Source organism: Leuciscus leuciscus, assembly GCF_965113295.1.
Source record: "Leuciscus leuciscus genome assembly, chromosome: 21".
In the NCBI taxonomy this organism is placed as follows: Eukaryota; Metazoa; Chordata; class Actinopteri; order Cypriniformes; family Leuciscidae; genus Leuciscus; species Leuciscus leuciscus.
In genome coordinates this window covers 22,811,987-22,830,688 of record NC_138745.1, presented here as the reverse complement: position 1 = coordinate 22,830,688, position 18,702 = coordinate 22,811,987, and the positions used below count along the sequence as shown (strand labels likewise).

The 18,702-nt window shown below is 38.7% G+C and overlaps 2 protein-coding genes across 16 annotated transcripts in view; both read right to left on the bottom strand.

Moving 5' to 3' along the window:
• Positions 1 to 6,341, bottom strand: part of psme4b (proteasome activator subunit 4b) — a 30,435-nt gene extending 24,094 nt beyond the window's left edge. The window contains exons 1-4 of one of the 2 annotated variants that reach the window (XM_082152628.1): positions 5,845 to 6,341; positions 3,651 to 3,791; positions 2,372 to 2,488; positions 1,622 to 1,675 (exon numbers count right to left, since the gene is read on the bottom strand). In XM_082152628.1, coding sequence (XP_082008754.1) covers positions 1,622 to 1,675; positions 2,372 to 2,488; positions 3,651 to 3,791; positions 5,845 to 6,041 — 509 coding nt within the window. In that variant the 5' untranslated portion in view covers positions 6,042 to 6,341. The remainder of the gene's footprint in view (positions 1 to 1,621; positions 1,676 to 2,371; positions 2,489 to 3,650; positions 3,792 to 5,844) is intronic. The other variant, XM_082152629.1, reaches the window with a different exon arrangement.
• A 2,617-nt stretch (positions 6,342 to 8,958) lies between these two features.
• The window catches only part of svila (supervillin a), a 62,306-nt gene continuing 52,562 nt past the window's right edge, over positions 8,959 to 18,702 (bottom strand). For 12 of the 14 annotated variants that reach the window (XM_082152325.1, XM_082152332.1, XM_082152333.1 and 9 more), the window contains 3 exons: positions 16,969 to 17,124; positions 16,542 to 16,562; positions 8,959 to 9,806 (listed from right to left, as the gene is read on the bottom strand). In XM_082152325.1, coding sequence (XP_082008451.1) covers positions 9,720 to 9,806; positions 16,542 to 16,562; positions 16,969 to 17,124 — 264 coding nt within the window. In that variant the 3' untranslated portion in view covers positions 8,959 to 9,719. Of the gene's footprint in view, positions 9,807 to 16,541; positions 16,605 to 16,968; positions 17,125 to 18,702 lie in introns of all 14 variants that reach the window. The other 2 variants (XR_014201208.1, XM_082152331.1) reach the window with 2 other exon arrangements.

Sequence of the window (18,702 nt, the reverse complement as noted above, 5' to 3'; positions counted from 1 at the left end):
AACAAACACCTTCCACATTCAGCGGCAGCGCACTATCATTTCGGACGAGATTAAAATAGAACACAATGATACCAGAACCCAAAGGGAAAATTGGCAAAAGTTGTGTGACCTTGTCCTCTAAAACAGCGAGCCAAAGTGATCCGACCCACATTTACAGCCTGACCTAAAAGAAACACGACTGACACCAGACTGTGTTACATTTCCCAAAAGCATTGTGAGCTTCACCCAAAATGTAGTATGACATTCTTTCTTCTTCGGAACACAAAAGCAGATATTCAAATGTGTCAGTGTTTTTTGTAGAAGTCAAAGGGCTCCAATGTTGTTTGGTTCCCAAACTTAACAAAATATCTTCTTTTGTGTTTTAGGTGAACTGTCCCACTATACCATTGGTACCAGTGATCTCTATAGAGTGCATTAGGGCCCGTCCACTTTTTCAGCAGTGTTGGCTCCGGAAGTATATTTTTCCAATTCATTTTTCCCATAGTGTTTTTAAAAAATAAAATAATAATAATAATTTTTAAAAGCGTAATAAGCCACGAACCAAACCAACCAGCTACGAGGTGAATCACAACATTACAAACTTTTATTTAAAAGCAAAAAAAGTATTAGAAATTCTGACCAAAAAAAACAAAGCTATAAGACTGTGTACATAACAGCTTCAGTGAGGAAAAGAACTAGAATCCCAAATGACAAAATCGAATTAAAATCGATGATGAAATATAAAACTATTCATTTAAAATTGTTGACATATATATTAAGTATATTGCAAAATATGCATACATGAATGTACAAATATTTAAGTACTCTGACAGCATAGCAAGACCAACTTGACTTATTTATCGCCACGACTCTGATTGGTGGAATTTTCTGTACAGCATTATGGGTAATGAAGTTTTTCACCTTGAATTCAGCTGTTAAACATGATAATTTTAAAAATAAGTTGAAATAATGCAAATGGATGGCTTCAACAAAACAACCTCGTAGCTCACAGTACGTCTGTCTTTAAAGGTTTATAAGTTATTGTTAAAAAACAATTTGCCTATGGAGAAAATGAATGTAGTTTTTACTTCCGGAACACAACTGTTGCATTCTAAAGGCTTACAATGCTTTTGGGAAACACAGCCCTGAATTTTCTTTAATATAAACCCTTCGCCCACCTGTGAAAACAATCAAAAGATTCTTAGATTAACAGACTGAAGTCACAGCAATGAGTCTATCCCATTCCTGGAGGATTTGTGCTGAAGAACAGTTTTTCTTTCTTTTTTTTAAAGGTTTTTGTCATTGTGCAGCTATAGTATGTCAGGAGAAATCTGTAGCCTAAATATAAAGAACTGACTGACACCTCTGAGCCACCAGGAATTGTGTTTGACAGACAAAGATGAATTATTAGAAACTTTAAAGGGAGCACCATTTCCTGATCTGTTTGTGAAGCATGTTATTAAGTGGATATGACTAGGCAACTAAAAGAACAAAGAATATAAGTACAAACCCAGGTGTAAGCTGTGGTGGGATTTGTCATTTAGATAGTTGATTTGCTTTTAATTTTGGACACATGCAATTAAACATGAGCGACTGCCCTTGGAAAAGTACAGTGCAACATGTAAAACAGGGCTGTGCTTACCGCTTCCGCACAATACTAAGCATTTTTTGTTTAGTTGAGGCTTCTGCTCGATAACTGAATGTGAGAAAAGGAAAAATGCATAAGCCAACGCTGCACATACCAATAGCATAAATCTTACAGTTGTAATTGTTTAACAGGTTCTTCTAAGAATACTGTGTGTTAAATGGATATGGTTGTGTTATGAGAATCAGCAGTGCTCATTAAAAGGCTCAAACTCAAATTTGGAAAGATAAGAATAATACAAGCAAATTGCTAAATCTTAGGCAGTGTCAGGGTCCTCTTTTTCCTTGAACCAAACGTTGCACAGACAAGTATTTTTTCCCCATGATCTCAACTTGCCCTGTACAATGAACCATGTGTCATATCCATGTTCACCATACAGAAAACACTTTCCATCTCTGCAAATATGATATGAAATATACTTGTTTGCATATTTTTTGTTATGTTTTTTTCCCCTGCTGAATAGGTTTAAATAAGGTAGATTACTACACTTTAACTGGTAGCTGAACGCATAATCAAATTAGCTAAAATATCTAATAAACAAACTTTCAATTGTGGGTCAGGAATGTGTAAAACTTTGTGAATGATGGCCAGATGGCATATTCTGATCACCAGGTACCATGCTATGAAAAAAAGAGTATCCAGTCACATATAAAATGTTGTTCCATGGACATTAGACTTGTAAGCAACGTTCACAAGAAACTAGAATCAGTGAGAGTTAGAAAGATGAAAAAAGAGAGAGGGACTTACTTTGGGAACCAGTTAAGACCAAGATGCTCTGTTTTGGAGTACAGGATACTCTCATAGAGATCGTACAAAGGCCTCCAAGGCAACTCCAAATCATCCCGGGACAGCAGTTCTTTCTTTCTGTACATTAGAAAAGAGTTTTCAGAAAATGTTACATAACTAGGGCTGTCAATTTAAAACATTAGTATAAAACAAATATGCATTAACAGGGCTCTACACTTAGACTTTTCTTTTTTACTTTTAGGAGCACAGTCAAAAGTGTAGGAGCACCTTGTGATCAATGACAGAAATCAACGTTCCCATTATGAGGCGATATTTTACTCCTTAAAATGACTTGCCGGGGCATTTTTTTTAATCTTTTGTAAGGGCATTTCTTCTAACCTTATTAAATGTGTCATCTTTTATGTCAAATACATAAATTTATATTTATAAATTGAGTTAAAATAATAATACAATCAGGAAGATTAAGTTACCAATCAAATGAAAACAGTATCAACAAAATTCATCTTTGCACTGCAGAGGTGGCATCGAAGAACAAAAAAAGTGGCATTTAGGTATATTTACAGACTGTTTAATAAGGTTCAGAGGTGGCATGAACGCATTTAATTGAATGATAACAATGTTAAGAGATTAATATTTTAAATAGAAGGTTTCATAAACGAAACACCCGTGTTTGCTCGGAGATATGCGCAGCGGCAAGTCACTTAATATAAACTTCATGTTTATTGAATTGTTGTATAAAATCAATATTACATTTGCAAACTCCCTTTATAATATAAATATGTCACTCATCTCAGTTCATCGCGATTTAACAAACTTCCCTTATAATCAATGAAGTTGTCTAGACTACACAATGAATCTCTTATTTACATCGTGTCTGTACTTTGTTTGTTATAATGAGAGGATTCGCGAGCTTGCATAACTCGGCACTGAACAAACTCCAGCGTTTTGAGCGGTGAGTGGATTTTAACTTAAACGCCTCTGATTGGCTATTGTGTCTCAAGAAATCAACAGATATGTCTGTGATTGGCTGCATTGTTCAACGCTGCAAAAACACGTTCTCTCATCACGCTCTTCAGAGTGCAAACACAAATTTGCACTGGCGCATTTGCAAAATCTGTTTGGCCAATATCCTAAATACTTTTTCACAGTCGCATACAGTAATTTTCAAACGCAAATGCAACTGATTTGGTTGCACTGTAGAGCCCGGATTAATCATGGTCTAGGGCTTGTGTTCAATTATGACAATGGTCAGGTGTTTGTTGGGGACACTTTCACATACTTCAATAAGTTGACAAGGAGTCGTGCAAAGCTCTGCATCATGCTGATCTCCAGGTTGGGGATGGTGACCAGCTCGTACAGAAGCTTGATGAAGAGCACATGGTCCTCCTTGCTGAACTTCCTCCCGTACAGCCGAAGGTACCTATCAAGGGGCAGAGATCATGTCATACGAGTGGAAAACAGAGAACAGGAGAGGAAAAGCATGATTCACAAAACAAAATCTTGCATATTCTCTAGAGTACAGTACATAGTCTACAGAAGGCACACTATTTCTAAAACAAATAATTCCTTCATTTTAAGTTTGATCTTAAAATCACTGCAATAAAGCAGTGATAAACAACCAAATATGAAAGTGAGCATCCACCACATCATAACACCACATTATGAAAGAAAGCATTGGGGGGGAAAACATTTGTTTGGGAAGCACATATGGCCATCAGTTATCTGTTGGAACCATTCTGACCTTATCACTAACCATGTAAGCACGAAGACATGATCATGAGAAAAACAGAGAGCGCTGTGTGTCTGAATAAAGCTGAGTCAGGCTAGCATGTCAAAAAAAAAGATTGAAACGGGTCATCAAAATAGATTATATAAGAGAGCCTTTGAAAACACTCAACTAAATGATAAAAGCTCGCACTTATTCCCATTTGAGCCTTTTTGTTGTATGGCATACACAAATTTCCTTTTCAACTATTAAACTGTAGAGCCATGGCAAACAATATTTATGCTAGAGCAGGGGTGTGTGTGTGTGTGTGTGTGTGTGTGTGTGTGTGTGTGTGTGTGTGTGTGTGTGTGTGTGTGTGTGTGTGTGTGTGTGTATATATATAGATAGATAGATAGATGATTTTGATCTATATAGACAAACATACATAACCGTTAAAATATTTAGGTCTGTAAAAAAAACTTGTAATGTAAGTCTCATACTCAAATACAAAAATTGTATTTGAACCAAACCAATCACAGTTGGGTGTATATTAATATTAACAATGCATATATTTTCGCCTGCTGCTTGCTCTGCACTCAAAAACGATCAAGGGCTCAATGCTGAATCACTTGGCGAATGAATCTAAATGAAGCAGAGTCATCGGTCAGAATTAAACACGGACCACTCACTTATTCACTGAATCGGGTCGAATGACTCACTAAACTGTAGATTATACCCATCCACTTAAACAACATGCCCGCCCTCGCTGCAAATACAAAACCTTTAGGAAACACTTTTTCATGGCCTTGAATTTAATCTAATGATGAGGTAAGAGGTCAAATGGATACGATATTAAGTTTATAAAAATATTGCCCATTTAAGCAGAGATACTCTGTCAAGTATTTTGTATAATACAAACTCTACAGGGGCTCTACGACAGTCAGTGTAGGAGCAAAACCACTGTAGTAATATACTTATATACGTGTGATCATACACTCATAATACGAAGGGTCCCATTTAAATGTTATGCAGCATGCACAAGAAACTCATGAAAGACTTTAAGTGTCATTAAATAATGACACAGATGAACAATTCATTACAATTTATTTTATTTAAAATGTATTTAATTATATCATAAAAAAAATTCAACATAAAACGTAAGCATGCGGCATTTTAATAGAACAATATATCCTTTATCTGACCTTTAAAGAGTCTTAAGTTAACCATAAAATAAGGTCCCATATCCTTCTATCTGTTGTTCAACACGGTGAAAACTGACCATGAATCACTTAAATTTTTTATAAGAAACATATTAAATTGATCGAAATAAATAAAGGCATGAAATAATATGTACTATGTAGTCAGATAAAGTGTCTTTTTAAAGACTCCATATCCAACCACTAGTTGCAGTGATGCATGTGGCAGCTGCTTATCCAGCACTAATGTTAGCCTCCGTTAGCTGATTAGCTTAGAAATGAGCTTACAACAGTCCCATTTTTCCTGCCTTTTTACCGACTGAAGCCACTCTGACAAACTAGACCAACGAAATATTACGCTCAATATTATGAAAGGTCATTATGGAGTGCTAGCAGATGGATATGTGATGTTTACGTATAAGCAAGGACAGCTGAGTGACTCAGGTAGCGCTTAGCAGTAGCCTTTAGCTCGCGAGCTAACGGCTACAAGCTACCCGAGTCACTCAGCTGTCCATTAACAAACCAGATTCAATTGCCACATCAAAGCATTTTTGAGTCTTGAATATACTCACGTGGATAGTTTCCGGGTCCAAAATAAAACTCCTGGCCATAACTCACGGAACTGGACAGCCCGACCCAAGTTCCCTTTAATCTGGGCCAAAATGTCATTGGATTCGCGGTCTAGTTTATCTGCGTAGGGGAGAAGTTTGTTGTAAACGATCTCTTTCTGAGGGACAAAACCTAATATCTCGGCCTGCTCCTTTTTCATATTACGATTCCCAAAATAAAAATCCTCTTCTGACGTGTCCGGCTTATTTCCTTCCCCTCTTGACAGAAGTTCCCTTCACAAATCTTTGTTTTATTCACAAAATCCGCTACTTTCGCATAAGTGCCGTTATTGTGGAGCGGGATTCAGATCAAAACTGGTTACTTCGACAGATCTGTCTTTCTGACCTCTTGTGTTAAACACATTAGCTTCAGTCACCTACATAGAGAAGTCTCCCCTCACTCTCTTGACACATATTACGAGTCACACGGACAGACACACACTCACATAAACACACGCTCAACCTCACACACATAACACACCAGCGGGTGCAACAATGAGCCATGAGCGGCGCGCCCTCTACTGGTGTTTAGCGGCACATTCAGCAATCACAACACGGCCCGTGAAAATGTACAAAAGCGTGAAATGAAATTAAGGGATAGTTTACCCTTAAACGAAAATTTTGTCAAGTTGTTCCAAACATGTATTAGTTTCTTTCTTCTATTAAACACAAAAAAATATATTTTAAAGAATGTTGGTAATCGAACAGTTGACGGTAGCCATTGACTTCCATAGTAGGGAAATGAACACTATGGAAGTCAATGGGTGCCGTCAAACATTCTTTAAAATGTCTTCTTTTGTGTTCACCAGAAAAAAAAATAAACTCATACAGGTTTGGAACAACGTAAGGGTGAGTAAATGACAACATTTTCATTTTGGGGTAAACGTTTTGATGAAGGATTATTTATTTTAAATTTGGAAATGTATTTTTTATAATTCTGTTAGTAGGCCTAAATATTTTTGTCTCTTCCCTCAGCTGTTCTGCCAACAAAACCTGACAATGATATATTTTTAAATATCTGTATATATAATATCTACATTTATAAAAAATAAAATAAAAAAAAAGTAAATTATTTCCACATAGTATTAATGTTTTTTATATAAAAAATATACAGCTGCAAAGGGGGGGGGGGGGGGGGGACCCATCTCTTTTCTTGTTCTGTTTCTAAAATAAACATGTCATTTTACCAAAGAAATTCTGTGAACATATAGGCATGACACAAGCTTTGTTTGTATACTGGTCCCTTCACTTTATCCGAGGCAATGATGATACTAACGAGATAACTTAAATCCGCTTTGGTTATTTCCTTGTGCACTGACCTAGTGCACTACAATTCACTTGACCTAGTGTCATGGCAGACGAAGGGAAGAGTGTTCTGTGCATTCACCCTTCAGCAGCTCTTTCTTAATTTGATCAAGCATTTGAATGAGAGCTCAGTTGTAGAGATGGGTGCATTCCTGTATCTCAGTGGGCCTTCAGTATCACAATTTAATTCAATTTTTCTCATGTTTCATTTTGTGTTCAGCTCTCAAGTGATTTACAGTTTCTCACAGATATTTAATCTCGATGGAGATCTCCAGTCAATGAAAAATGAGCATATACATAGCAGAGAAGATAAATAGATGCCACATTCCCACAGCTCCTTTGCACAACAGATTCCTCAAGGTCATTTATTTACCTATCAACCACACACCCTACTTTTCCAACCAATAGGAGAATTCCATACAGAAATTCCAGCTAATCAGATGCAATGACCTTTTAGCATTCAGCCAATCAGGTCCTTTGCCTGGAGGGTTATTGCATTCCAGGTAAAGCAGATTTGCATGGCCTGATCATGGGTGTTGTTAATGAGATTCTGGATTAACAGGCCCTCTTGTAAGTCTCTAAATTATGGTTGTGTGTGATGTAACAAAGAATCTGCACCTGAAATGACCAGTAAATGCAGGAATGCATATCAAATAACAGAATAATCAAATGCACATTTTTTCAGGTCCCTCCAAGCTTCTCTATGAAGTCACTCATAACTTGCTAGCATGTATACAAAATGTATGTTCATGGTATGAGCAAAAGTGTTGATACAAATTATTTGCAACAATGGCTATTACTGTGTGCTTAAATCCGAGTTGTTTTCTTAGATGTAGAAATGTCCTCAATCCTCAGTCGGACAGACAGGAAGCGGCTCCTTGGCCATACAACATGTTTAGCCCTGACTTTGATTGGATCATGTGACTTTTAAATCCCACTTGACCCAACAAATTTAAAGCCTTCACACCCGGTGTCCCAATTGTGCTCTTGTGGACTTATATGGCAGAGCTCATTTATTTTTTGGTAACTACTTTCAGTTTGTGCCATTGATCACTTGCATTCCTAATATAAAAACAGTGATTGATAGAAGGAAGCTTGACAAGATTTAGCTGTTGAGATATTGGTGAAATTAAAATGACAATTTATTTATTATAAAACAATTGGAAATGTATTTAATGTAATGTATGTATGGTTTTAAACAGAAATATGTCAAACTGAAGAATAAAAAAAGAATGCAAAGGTCTACTACTACTATTACTAGTCTACTACACACTCACTTGTGGAACAACAGTGCCTTCTGCTGGTCTTTGTGTAAGAATAGCTGAAGTCTTTTTTTGTTTTTTTGTTCATTGAATAGATACTATGAATATGCAAGTAGCAAATGAATGTATTTGAGAACAAGAATTCCAAGTTGGAAAATAAGCAAAATAAAATAAAACATTTAGTTAAATAATTTAAACAAATAGGTCTTCTACTCAAGGGCTTTTAATTCTTTCCAAACTATGTTTGTAGCACTATTGCCTGTGGAAAATCACAGAGTGCCTAAAGTGACCTGGACATGGTGATGTAAAAATGGGAAAGATTTTGTTTTAAACTTTTGTGTTTGCGTTCGCTTGCAACACCCTGAGAAACTTTTTCGAGTGAACGCAAAGTATTGGAATATAATTTTTCTTCCCATTTCATTCCTTTCCATTATGTCAATTTAGGGGACCCGTAGAAAACAAACTAGTGTAACTATTCATTTTAAATGAAAAGTGATTAAGCAAGTGCAGATTAAGCAACAAACAAAGTATTTATTATCTACATAATACAGTGTTTATTTGCACCAATATTTATTTATATCACAAATATATCTTTAAAATGCAGACTAGCATCTGTCTTTATATAAACTGTACATGAAGGCAAGGCACTATACAACGCAGAATAGAAAGACATTTTCTCTTATTCCACAATTTCATTCAATTCTGTTTGAAGAGACACACACTGTATAGATTTACAAACAATCTCCCATGAACAGTACAAACATAGGGTTCTCAAGTTCAAGCATCTGTCTGGAAGGTTAAACACATCTTGAGGTCATTTATGAGAGCAGATATGAACGTACTTGCATAAAGTGCTCTTTTGAGCTTTCTTACATTCAGATAATAACTAAAAGGCTTTTTTAGAATTGATTGGGGGTTTATGTTAAGCTGAGGGCTACCTTGTGCGTGTTGGACGGTGAATGACCATGTGGACAAAGCAATGCAGAAAAATAAAAACAGGAGGAAAACAAGCTGGAAGCACTCAAAACAAAACAAAATTCACAGATAAAAACAAAAATGGAGAAAATGGGAAAGAAATGTGCTACAAGAGGCTGGTAAACCCTTGCCAATCTCAGTATTTTCTTCTTCCTTCAGCTCCATTTCACTTCCCTGTGTGGTTTGACACAGGTACACATTCACTTGCGCTTGTCCCATCTTGATCAAAAGGAATGAGAAGGTCTTCACATGCAGATTCAATCCCAATCAGCAGTTCCAAGTGCAGTCAGATTTCCTCTAAAACAATCCTTTGGCTTTCTTCACATTCACTTGCTTCCATCCTGGCAGTGCCTCATATTCACTTCTTGTCATCTCCAATGCTTTCTGTAGAGAACATATACACACATATACACATTTAGGGATAAGGATTTAATGAAAACACGCAGATGACATTCAAGCGTTAAATCACACTCAGAACTCTGAAATGCTGAAAAATGGATGAATAATCACACACACACAAACACAACAGCTGTAGGATATTGGTTACTGCCATTCACCAATCCAAAAATGGAAACATCCATTAGAGTACAAAGTATTTAAAGTAGGAATGCACAATGTATTAACAGCATAAGGTATCAGTCAATGTTGGATATTTAATTGTTCATACTCATTTCAAAAGGAATATAAAAAATGTATACAGTACATTGTAATGTTGTGATACCCACATTCACATGTAGCATTTAAAACGATGACTTTTGTTTAGACAAAATAGTATAGATTAGCCATTTACTGGTAATTGGCCATAACAAAAATAATGACTGGCTTATTAATTTTACTATCAGTTGATGTGAAAACTGGAGAACATATACAGTCTGGTGTCAGTAAGATTTTTGTAATGTTTTTGAAAAGTCTGTTATGCTCACCAAGCACCAAGGCTGCATTTATTTGAGAGAGAGAATTTTTTTTTTATTATATATATATATTAACTTGCGACTGCCAGCAGATTTGAAAGCCTGTTGAAGATGGAGGATCACGCATATTCTCCAGGACATGTAACAGAGTTGCCAAGGAAGCGAAAGAGAATTAAAACGACAACGCGACTGGCAAATCAACAAGACCAAAGTCAATTTTATAACCAATTTTAAAAAGGACGCCGAAGTTGCCTGCTTTCTTCTCGACAGGTACTTCAGCCTATTTGTGTAAATTCAAAGTTTTATAGTTGCTTGGCTAACTATAGCATGGTTGTGCATAATGCTAGAATGACGTCTAGGAATAATACGGCCACCGTAGGAGTTAAAACGCCCTCGGAATGGGAGGGGCTAGAAAGTAATATTCAGTTGGTAGTCATATACAATTTCACCGCTAGATGGGAGAAAATCTTTCACAGTGTAACTTTAATCAGGTAATCATGATTAAATCATGATGAAAATTATGTCAATTTATTCATCTTCAAGTTATTCCAAACCTGCATGAATTTCTTTCTTCTGCTGCACACAAAAGAAGATAGAGTGAAGAATGTTGGTAACCAGACAGTTGATAGTAGCCATTGACCTTCCATGGTATTTATTTCCTACTATGGAAATCAATGGCCACCGTCAACTTTCTGGTTACCAACATTCTTTAAAATATTTTATTTTGTGTTCAACAGAAGAAAGAAACTCATACAGGTTTGGAACAACTTGAGGGTGAGTACATGATGAAAATTTTCATTTCGGGCTGAACTATTCCTTTAAAGAAATTTTCATTGAAAAAACCTAAAGCTCTTTTATTCTACAAGGTAAACTTGTTACTTGAATGCTATGTAGTTTCACAGAAAATGAACTGAGATATAGTTGATGGCTATAGCTCAGAGGTGTTTGTTCCTCTTCATGAAGAGTTTAGCTCCAACACACCTGTCTGGAAGTTCTATTTCATTCTTACTGACCGCTAGAGGCAGTGCTTCCCACTGAATATTATCTCTCTTGCTCATGCACAGGTCGAGTCTAATAACAACAGTCATCACATGACCAGGTACGTCATGGGGATCCCCTCTATTTAACCCTGTGACATCCTGCAAATTGTCCCTATAATCTTCTCGCATACGTGCAAAGATTGCAGGTAGAAGGAAAAACTTTCATTCAGAACGCTTGGATTCCGTCTTTCACAGCCTTGTAACAATACATTTTTTTGGAGCTGCGTGTTGTGCGTCCTCCAGAGGCTGCGGCAGATTGAAGACAAACTTGTTTTCTTGGAACACGTCTGTTTATTCCAATCGCTGCCAGAGTGTGGTAAGTTGCTTACATAAGCACCGGATGTTGTTTCTTTTATGAAATGTGTATATATAGCATCTCGGAGTGGTTTCGCTCCATAGAAAAGCCATAGTAATTAATTATAGCGAACAGTAAGAGGGTTTGCGCTCCAGGAACAACAATATATTTTTCATTACAGACCGGCGGCGTGCACTGCAGCTGGTTGTATTCATATAGAGCATTCAATTCCCCCCCCCCCCCACCCCCCCCCCCCCCCCGAAGAATTTTCAATAGATTACATAGCTTTACATATGTAGCTGTGTACATGACAACTTAATTAGTTTTTGTTGTTTTTCTTTGATATAGGCATATATATTATATTTCTCGCAGTTGCAATTATATACGAGTGTTTTCGCTCTGTTTTCTATACTGCTACCTGGTACTTCTTTCAACAGTGGGCTAAAGTATTAACACTAGTTTGGCTGTAAAAAAAAACACATTAATAATAATTATAATTCTTTCGGTACCATACCGTTATATAATTTTTGTGTCACCCAGAGTATTCTCACTCGGGCTTCAGTAAAGCACTTCTGTGGCAGAATGGAACAGCTTAGCCGGACATGCACTGTGTGCAGGGCCACTTTACAGCAGGACGATGGACATGACTGCTGTCCATCCTGCTTAGGCTTGGAACATTTGAAGCAGGGTCTCACTGATGCTGCCTGTATGAATTGTATCACCATGTCGTGGGAACGGAGAACTCCCAGACTAGCTGCAGTAGAGGCACTCTTGACCTCAGATGCGCCTCGGCAAGGAAAAGCGACGGCAAAGCGGAAAAGGGTGGAAGCAGTGAGTGTCTCCACCAGTAAGAGACATAGAGAGGATTCTTTAGCCAATAAAGTGGAGGTTTTGACCTCAGAATTTGCCCAGATTAAATCTTTAATATTAAATCTGCAACCAAGGGAGGCACCATCACCGATGTTGGGAAATCCCAGTAAGGAATTACCCATTCCTGAGGAGGATATGCTGTCTATGGCAGCCTCTCAAAAGCAGTTTTGTGAGGAGGGTAATGAAAAATTCACTCGGGTATCCACTCTCATGATGACTCTCAGAACACGGCACGGGGTTCAGCGGAAGGAGTAGAATCAGATCAGGATGAAGTGAGACAAGCCATCCAGATTGCGTTGGCACGATTAAGCCTGGAAACTGCCCCTACAGTGGCAGCTCCCTCCAGTGCCTTTTTCAGAGGGACAGCAAAACCATCTGCTCTTTGCATTCCCCCATCCAAAGATTATATTGACGAACTACAGAGGTGCTGGGCTAATCCCAAGTTACTTACTCATCATACCATTGAAAGCAGGGCCCAGGCAGCTATGAACGAATCGGACTCTTATGGCCTGGGTCAGATGCCTAAAGTGGATCCATTTATTGCCTCTTTCATCATATCACCGGAAGAGGCTTGGAGACCTAATGCTCGCTGCCCGCGACCTCGGTGCAGAATCACAGACGATCTTCTTAGTCAAGCGTACAATACTGGAGCACGCATGGGTTGGATAGGGAATTCGCTCAGCCATCTTATGCTGGCACTATCCGAGTCTAAGATCCCAAGCCACAATAGACATAAATACCCTGGAGCTACAAGCAGTGCAATTAGCTCTGACACACTTTGCGCCAGCCCTACTGAACCGCCATATTCTCATCAGAACGGACAATACATCGGTGGTATATCTCATCAACCATCAAGGCGGCACGAGGTCCAGCCAGTCTCTGAGAGTAGCACAAGCCCTTCTGACATGGGCCTTCCTTCGGTTCACAAGCATCAGGGCGATGCATATACCGGGAGTGCCGAATGTGGTGGCAGACTTCTTGTCTCACCACAGACCTTTGCCAGGAGAATGGAGACTCAATCCAGAAGTAGTTCAGATGGTTTGGCGGCGATTTGGCAGAGCACAGGTGGATCTCTTTGCCTCGGAGACCTCGACCCACTGCCCCCAGTGGTTCTCCTGGACAGAGAAGTCCAGCCCGTTGGGTCAGGATGCGTTAGAGCATGCCTGGCCAAATCTTCTACTCTATGCCTTTCCCCCAAACCCCTTTATTCTGCCAACTCTCCACAGAGTTCTTCAAGGGCACCACAGGATGCTCCTAGTGGCACCGAACTAGCCAGGCAGACCTTGCTTCCCAATGTTATGCCGGCTTCTCAATGGGGAGCCCCGGAGCCTACCCAGGAGGCAGGACCTGCTCCTTCAGTTGCAAGGTCAGATTTGGCACCCATGCCCAGATCGGCTACAGCTCTATGTCTGGCTACTGAGGAGCCAGGGTTCCTGTTGAAGTCTAGTGATGTTAAGGTGCAAAACACAATCCTGAATTCTAGAGCACCTTCCACCAGGACCATCTATGCTTGTAGGTGGAAGCTCTTCACTGACTGGTGTACACCAAGAAGGTTGGTCCCAGACCACTGCCCGGTGCCAATGGTGTTATGTTTTCTGCAGTCCCTGCTAGACAATAACAGGGCTCCCTCTACCCTAATGGTATATGTGGCTGCAATTTCTGCCCAGCAAGTAAAGGTAAATGATCAATCACTAAGGTCACATATTCTAATCACCCACTTTCTGAAAGGTGCTCAGCGATTGCACCCTGTTCCAACTGTTAGGGTGCCCTCATGGGACCTCAGTCTGGTTTTAAGAACATTTACACAACACCCCTTTGAACCAATGGAGCATTGTGACCTGAAGTGGCTTTCAATAAAGACTGGATTCCTTTTGGCAATAACGTTAGCCAAACGTGTTGGTTAGCTCCACGCATTGTCAACCAATACGTCCTGTATGCGTTGGAATGCGGATGGAACAATGGTGACATTGTGGCCTAACCCCTCATTCCTACCCAAAAGGCTCTCAACATAATTTAGGAATCAAGCACTAAACTAAACTCATTTAGGAGTTTAGCACTCAATCGTTCTGTGTCTGACACACAAGATAGCAATCCAACGGAACAATTATGTCCAGTGCGAGCCCTTCAGGGATATCTGAGTGCCACAGAGAAACTGTGACAGTCAGACCAACTCTTTCTCTGCTATGGCAGGCCAAAAAAAGGGCAGCCTCTTGTCAAAACAGAGGTTGTCACAGTGGGTGGTGGAGGCCATTGTCCAGGCAAATAAGGCCAACAACATGACATTGCCAGCCGGCATAAAATGGCATTCGACAAGAAGTATCTCAACATCTTGGGCAGCATTAAAAGGTGTCCCTCTAATGGACATTTGTGCAGCAGCTAATTGGTCATCCACTGATACCTTCTCCAGATACTACAGAGTTAATGTGGCAGCCCTGGTGCTATGGAAGCGGCAGTCCTGTTGGGACCCTCAACTTCGGCTTAAGGTTAGCAGTAGCCTCCTCGTGATCTTGTTGTTATGAGCCATCCAGTGGGAAGCACAAGGTGCTCTGGCGATCATCCAGAACTCATAGAACCGTAGTTACATACGTAACTCTCGTTCTATTTCATTCTTACTGACCGCCAGAGGACCTTGTCACTCGGAGTCTTGCGAGAAGATTCTGTAGAGACAGTTTGCAGGATGTCACAGGGTTAAATAGAGGGGATAAAATCGGACACCCCTGCCATAGTGCTTTCTTTTGATATTGAATTATTTATAGATTTTAGAAAAATAAATTAAACAGATTTAACGATAATATAATCGTAGTTAGAATATTTTGTGTTCAACTTTTTTTTTTTAAAGTGAATCATATTGTGTATATTAACATTCTTGAATGTGACAACTGAATTGACTTGTTCTTGAGTAACATCATGCTTTCTTTTTCAGATTTCAGAGAACCCAAAGGAAGAGGCAGTAGTCTGATGTAAGATATTTTTAAAAACCTGAACCGTTGGACAACCTGTAGTTATGACATCAGACTTCTGAAGCCAATTTTATTTTTAAAGGTTGAAATGCTTTTGTCCTATTTCTCCCCCTTTCTTTTTTAAAGAATGATCTTTTAATATATTTTTGTCATTGATTGATTGAATAAAATAAATTGACTCAACTGCAGGAAAGGTGTCATTTATATTTTAAAAGGTTTTCACCAAAATGGTCAGGAATTTGTTGACGCACCATTGAAGTGTAGTTAAAATATTAATGTTGTTTCAACATTAACTTAGTACATCAGATGGCAACATTGTTTACATTCCGTTTCAGTTGTATTTTCAGTGTTTCAACAAAATGTATTTAGAATCAACATCACATTGTAACATTGATCAAACCAAACCATATTACCAAAGATTATTTTTGTTAATCACAGTGTTGATTCAACAGCAGTGATGTAGATTCAACATCATAGTGTAACATTGATTCAACAATACTACCATTGATTATTTTTGTTAATTTCAATATTGATTCAGCATCGGTAATGTAGAATCAATCATAGTGTAATGTTGATTCAATAGCATTACCATTGATTTTTTGTTCAACATAGTTTCAACATTAACTGAGGGTAAAATATCACTTTGTAATGTTGAATCAATACTATTACTGTTGATTTTTGGTTGAAATCTCAACATTGCTTCACCATTAACTGAGGGTGCAAGAGTGATGCTAAAGCAACATCACTTTGTAACGTTAATTCAATGTAATTAGCGTTGACGCATCAACACTGACTCAACATTGTTTCAATGATTACATGCTATCTGGGTAGTGTACATTATCCCACATAAACTATTTACCAGTTACTCTATAAATCTTAAAGTGAGACCTATCAGTGTGAGAACTATCAGTGGTGAACGGTGACCAACACACAGCTAGATAAGGATGTGATGCACAAGCACATGGTGATGCAGTTCACACAGTGAGGATGCAGCATTAGTGGGGAAAAAAACAAAACAGTGTTCCTCATGAAACAAAACTCACCTTCCCAGAAGCCCCTACACCCTGCCATGTGAAGGGAAAAATTAACCTCAGTCAGATGCAAGACTACACCAGCATAAAGGGGAAAAGCAGAAAGATGCAGGGAGAGACAGGTTAAGAGACGCAGCTTAAAGACGACAGTGGGAGCAGAAAGAGAAATATGAAATCGATGAAGGGAAAAATGGAACAATAAAACTAGATAGAACTGAAAAGACAGAACATATGAGCAAATACAGGCAGACAGATTTTACAGAACAAATACAGTTCAGTAATATCAGTGTCCAATGTCTGAAAATTGTACAATTCTTTAATGCACCCAGAACGATTAAGTTAGGCTTATTTACACAACTAAGAAAATAACAAATGAACCTTAAACACTACCGTAATAATCAACTGAATGAAACCTCAGTGTTAATGTGATTTTTCTCACCTCAAAGTCCTCATCTGATAGGTAGATCTCAAGACGTAGAGGGTCAACACCTTCTGGTAGGGGACGGGCTTGTATATCCACCAACGGGTAAATGGTCTTGCAGAGTCTAGTCAAGACGTCTTCAACAAGAATGATCTGATTACATACTTCAGCCTCCTATAAATCACAGAACACAACATAAAAGATGATGTTTATTGATCATTCCCCATGACACCAGCAGGTAAAGTATCTTAAAGGGTTAATTCACATTAATCACATAAAAATTAAAAATTCTGTCATCAATTACTCACCTTCATGTCGTTCTAAATCCATAAGACTTTAGTTCGTTTTCAGGACACAAATTAAGATATTTATAATGAAATCTGAGAGATTTCTGTCCCTCCATTGACAGTCTATGCAACTACCACTTTGTTGCTTCAAAAAGTTAATAAAGAGATTGTAAAAGTAATCCATATGAATTGAGTGGTTTAGTCTGAAGTTACATTTTCTAAAGAGACATGATCGCTTTATATGATGAACAGATTTAATTTAGGCCCTTTAAAAATCACACATAAAATTTCATCAACTCACACATCAGAAACGGTAAATGGAAGCGCAAGCATTTCCGCTTGATGTGTGAGAGCCAATTAGGTTTATTCTTGTATAACGCAGCATGTGTAAGCTTCCGCAAGAACCAATGAGGTTCAGGGCTCTACACTTACTTTTTGAACAAGGAGCACTGGTGCGCCTAAATAAAAAAATTTAGGAGCACAGACAAATATTTGGGGGCACAGTCATTTTTGTTGTATAAGTTGATCATTATAGAGCAGTGGAGCGGAAGCGAGCGGGCGGATCTTGGACAGAGCGCAGAGCGGCAATTTCAAAAGGACGGAGAGTCGCCCTATTTCCCGCTCCAATTCCGCTCCGCTCACGCCACGCATCAGTCAAAAAATGCGCCATGAAGAAGAAAAAAACATATATAGGCATAGGCACTAAGTCGCTAAGTCGCACTGGACTATAAAGGCGGCCGCACACCGGACGCGCAGCTCAGCGCCGCACTGCGCCACGTCTAGGACAACTCTCACCTGAAAATCCGATAACATCAGTAATTTTCTGATTTCTGTAAATAAATATAAAACTAAATGTATATTGCAGCACAGGGTGAAGTCCGTATATACATTAACTACGATTTGAGACACATACATGTAAATTTAATATAAAACTATGTAAATGGCGCTCTGTGGCGCAGCAGGATTTTGAACACGGTCCTGAGCCGCCACGGACAGATGCCGAAAGGCACCGCCGGTGTGTGTGCTCTCATAGAGAATAGTGTGTTCGAATTTAAAAGACGTGGCGCTGCGCGTCCGGTGTGCGACCCCCTTAAGTCGCATTTATTTAGAAATGTATAAAAAAACAATGTTACAGATGGGACAGTTGTTACGGACGTGAGCAAACAGAAAACAGACTGCTCTCTTATGTAATCCGTATGAAATGTGCATTTCTCTCTGGGGCGTTCAATACTGCGAAGATCGCGAGTCAGCATCTTTCCAGCCGACACAGACATAAAAAAAAAATTGTTTATTAGTAAACAATTAAAATGTCTCCTGCTATATTTTACATATTCATAATCATTAGTTTTGTCGTTGTGACAGCTTTTAGGTGCGTTATTGGCAGTGCCACCCTTAGGCCTACATGTTACATGAACGCATCAGCACCGAAAACATGGAGATTTTTTTCTTTTGGGGGCATTTTGTT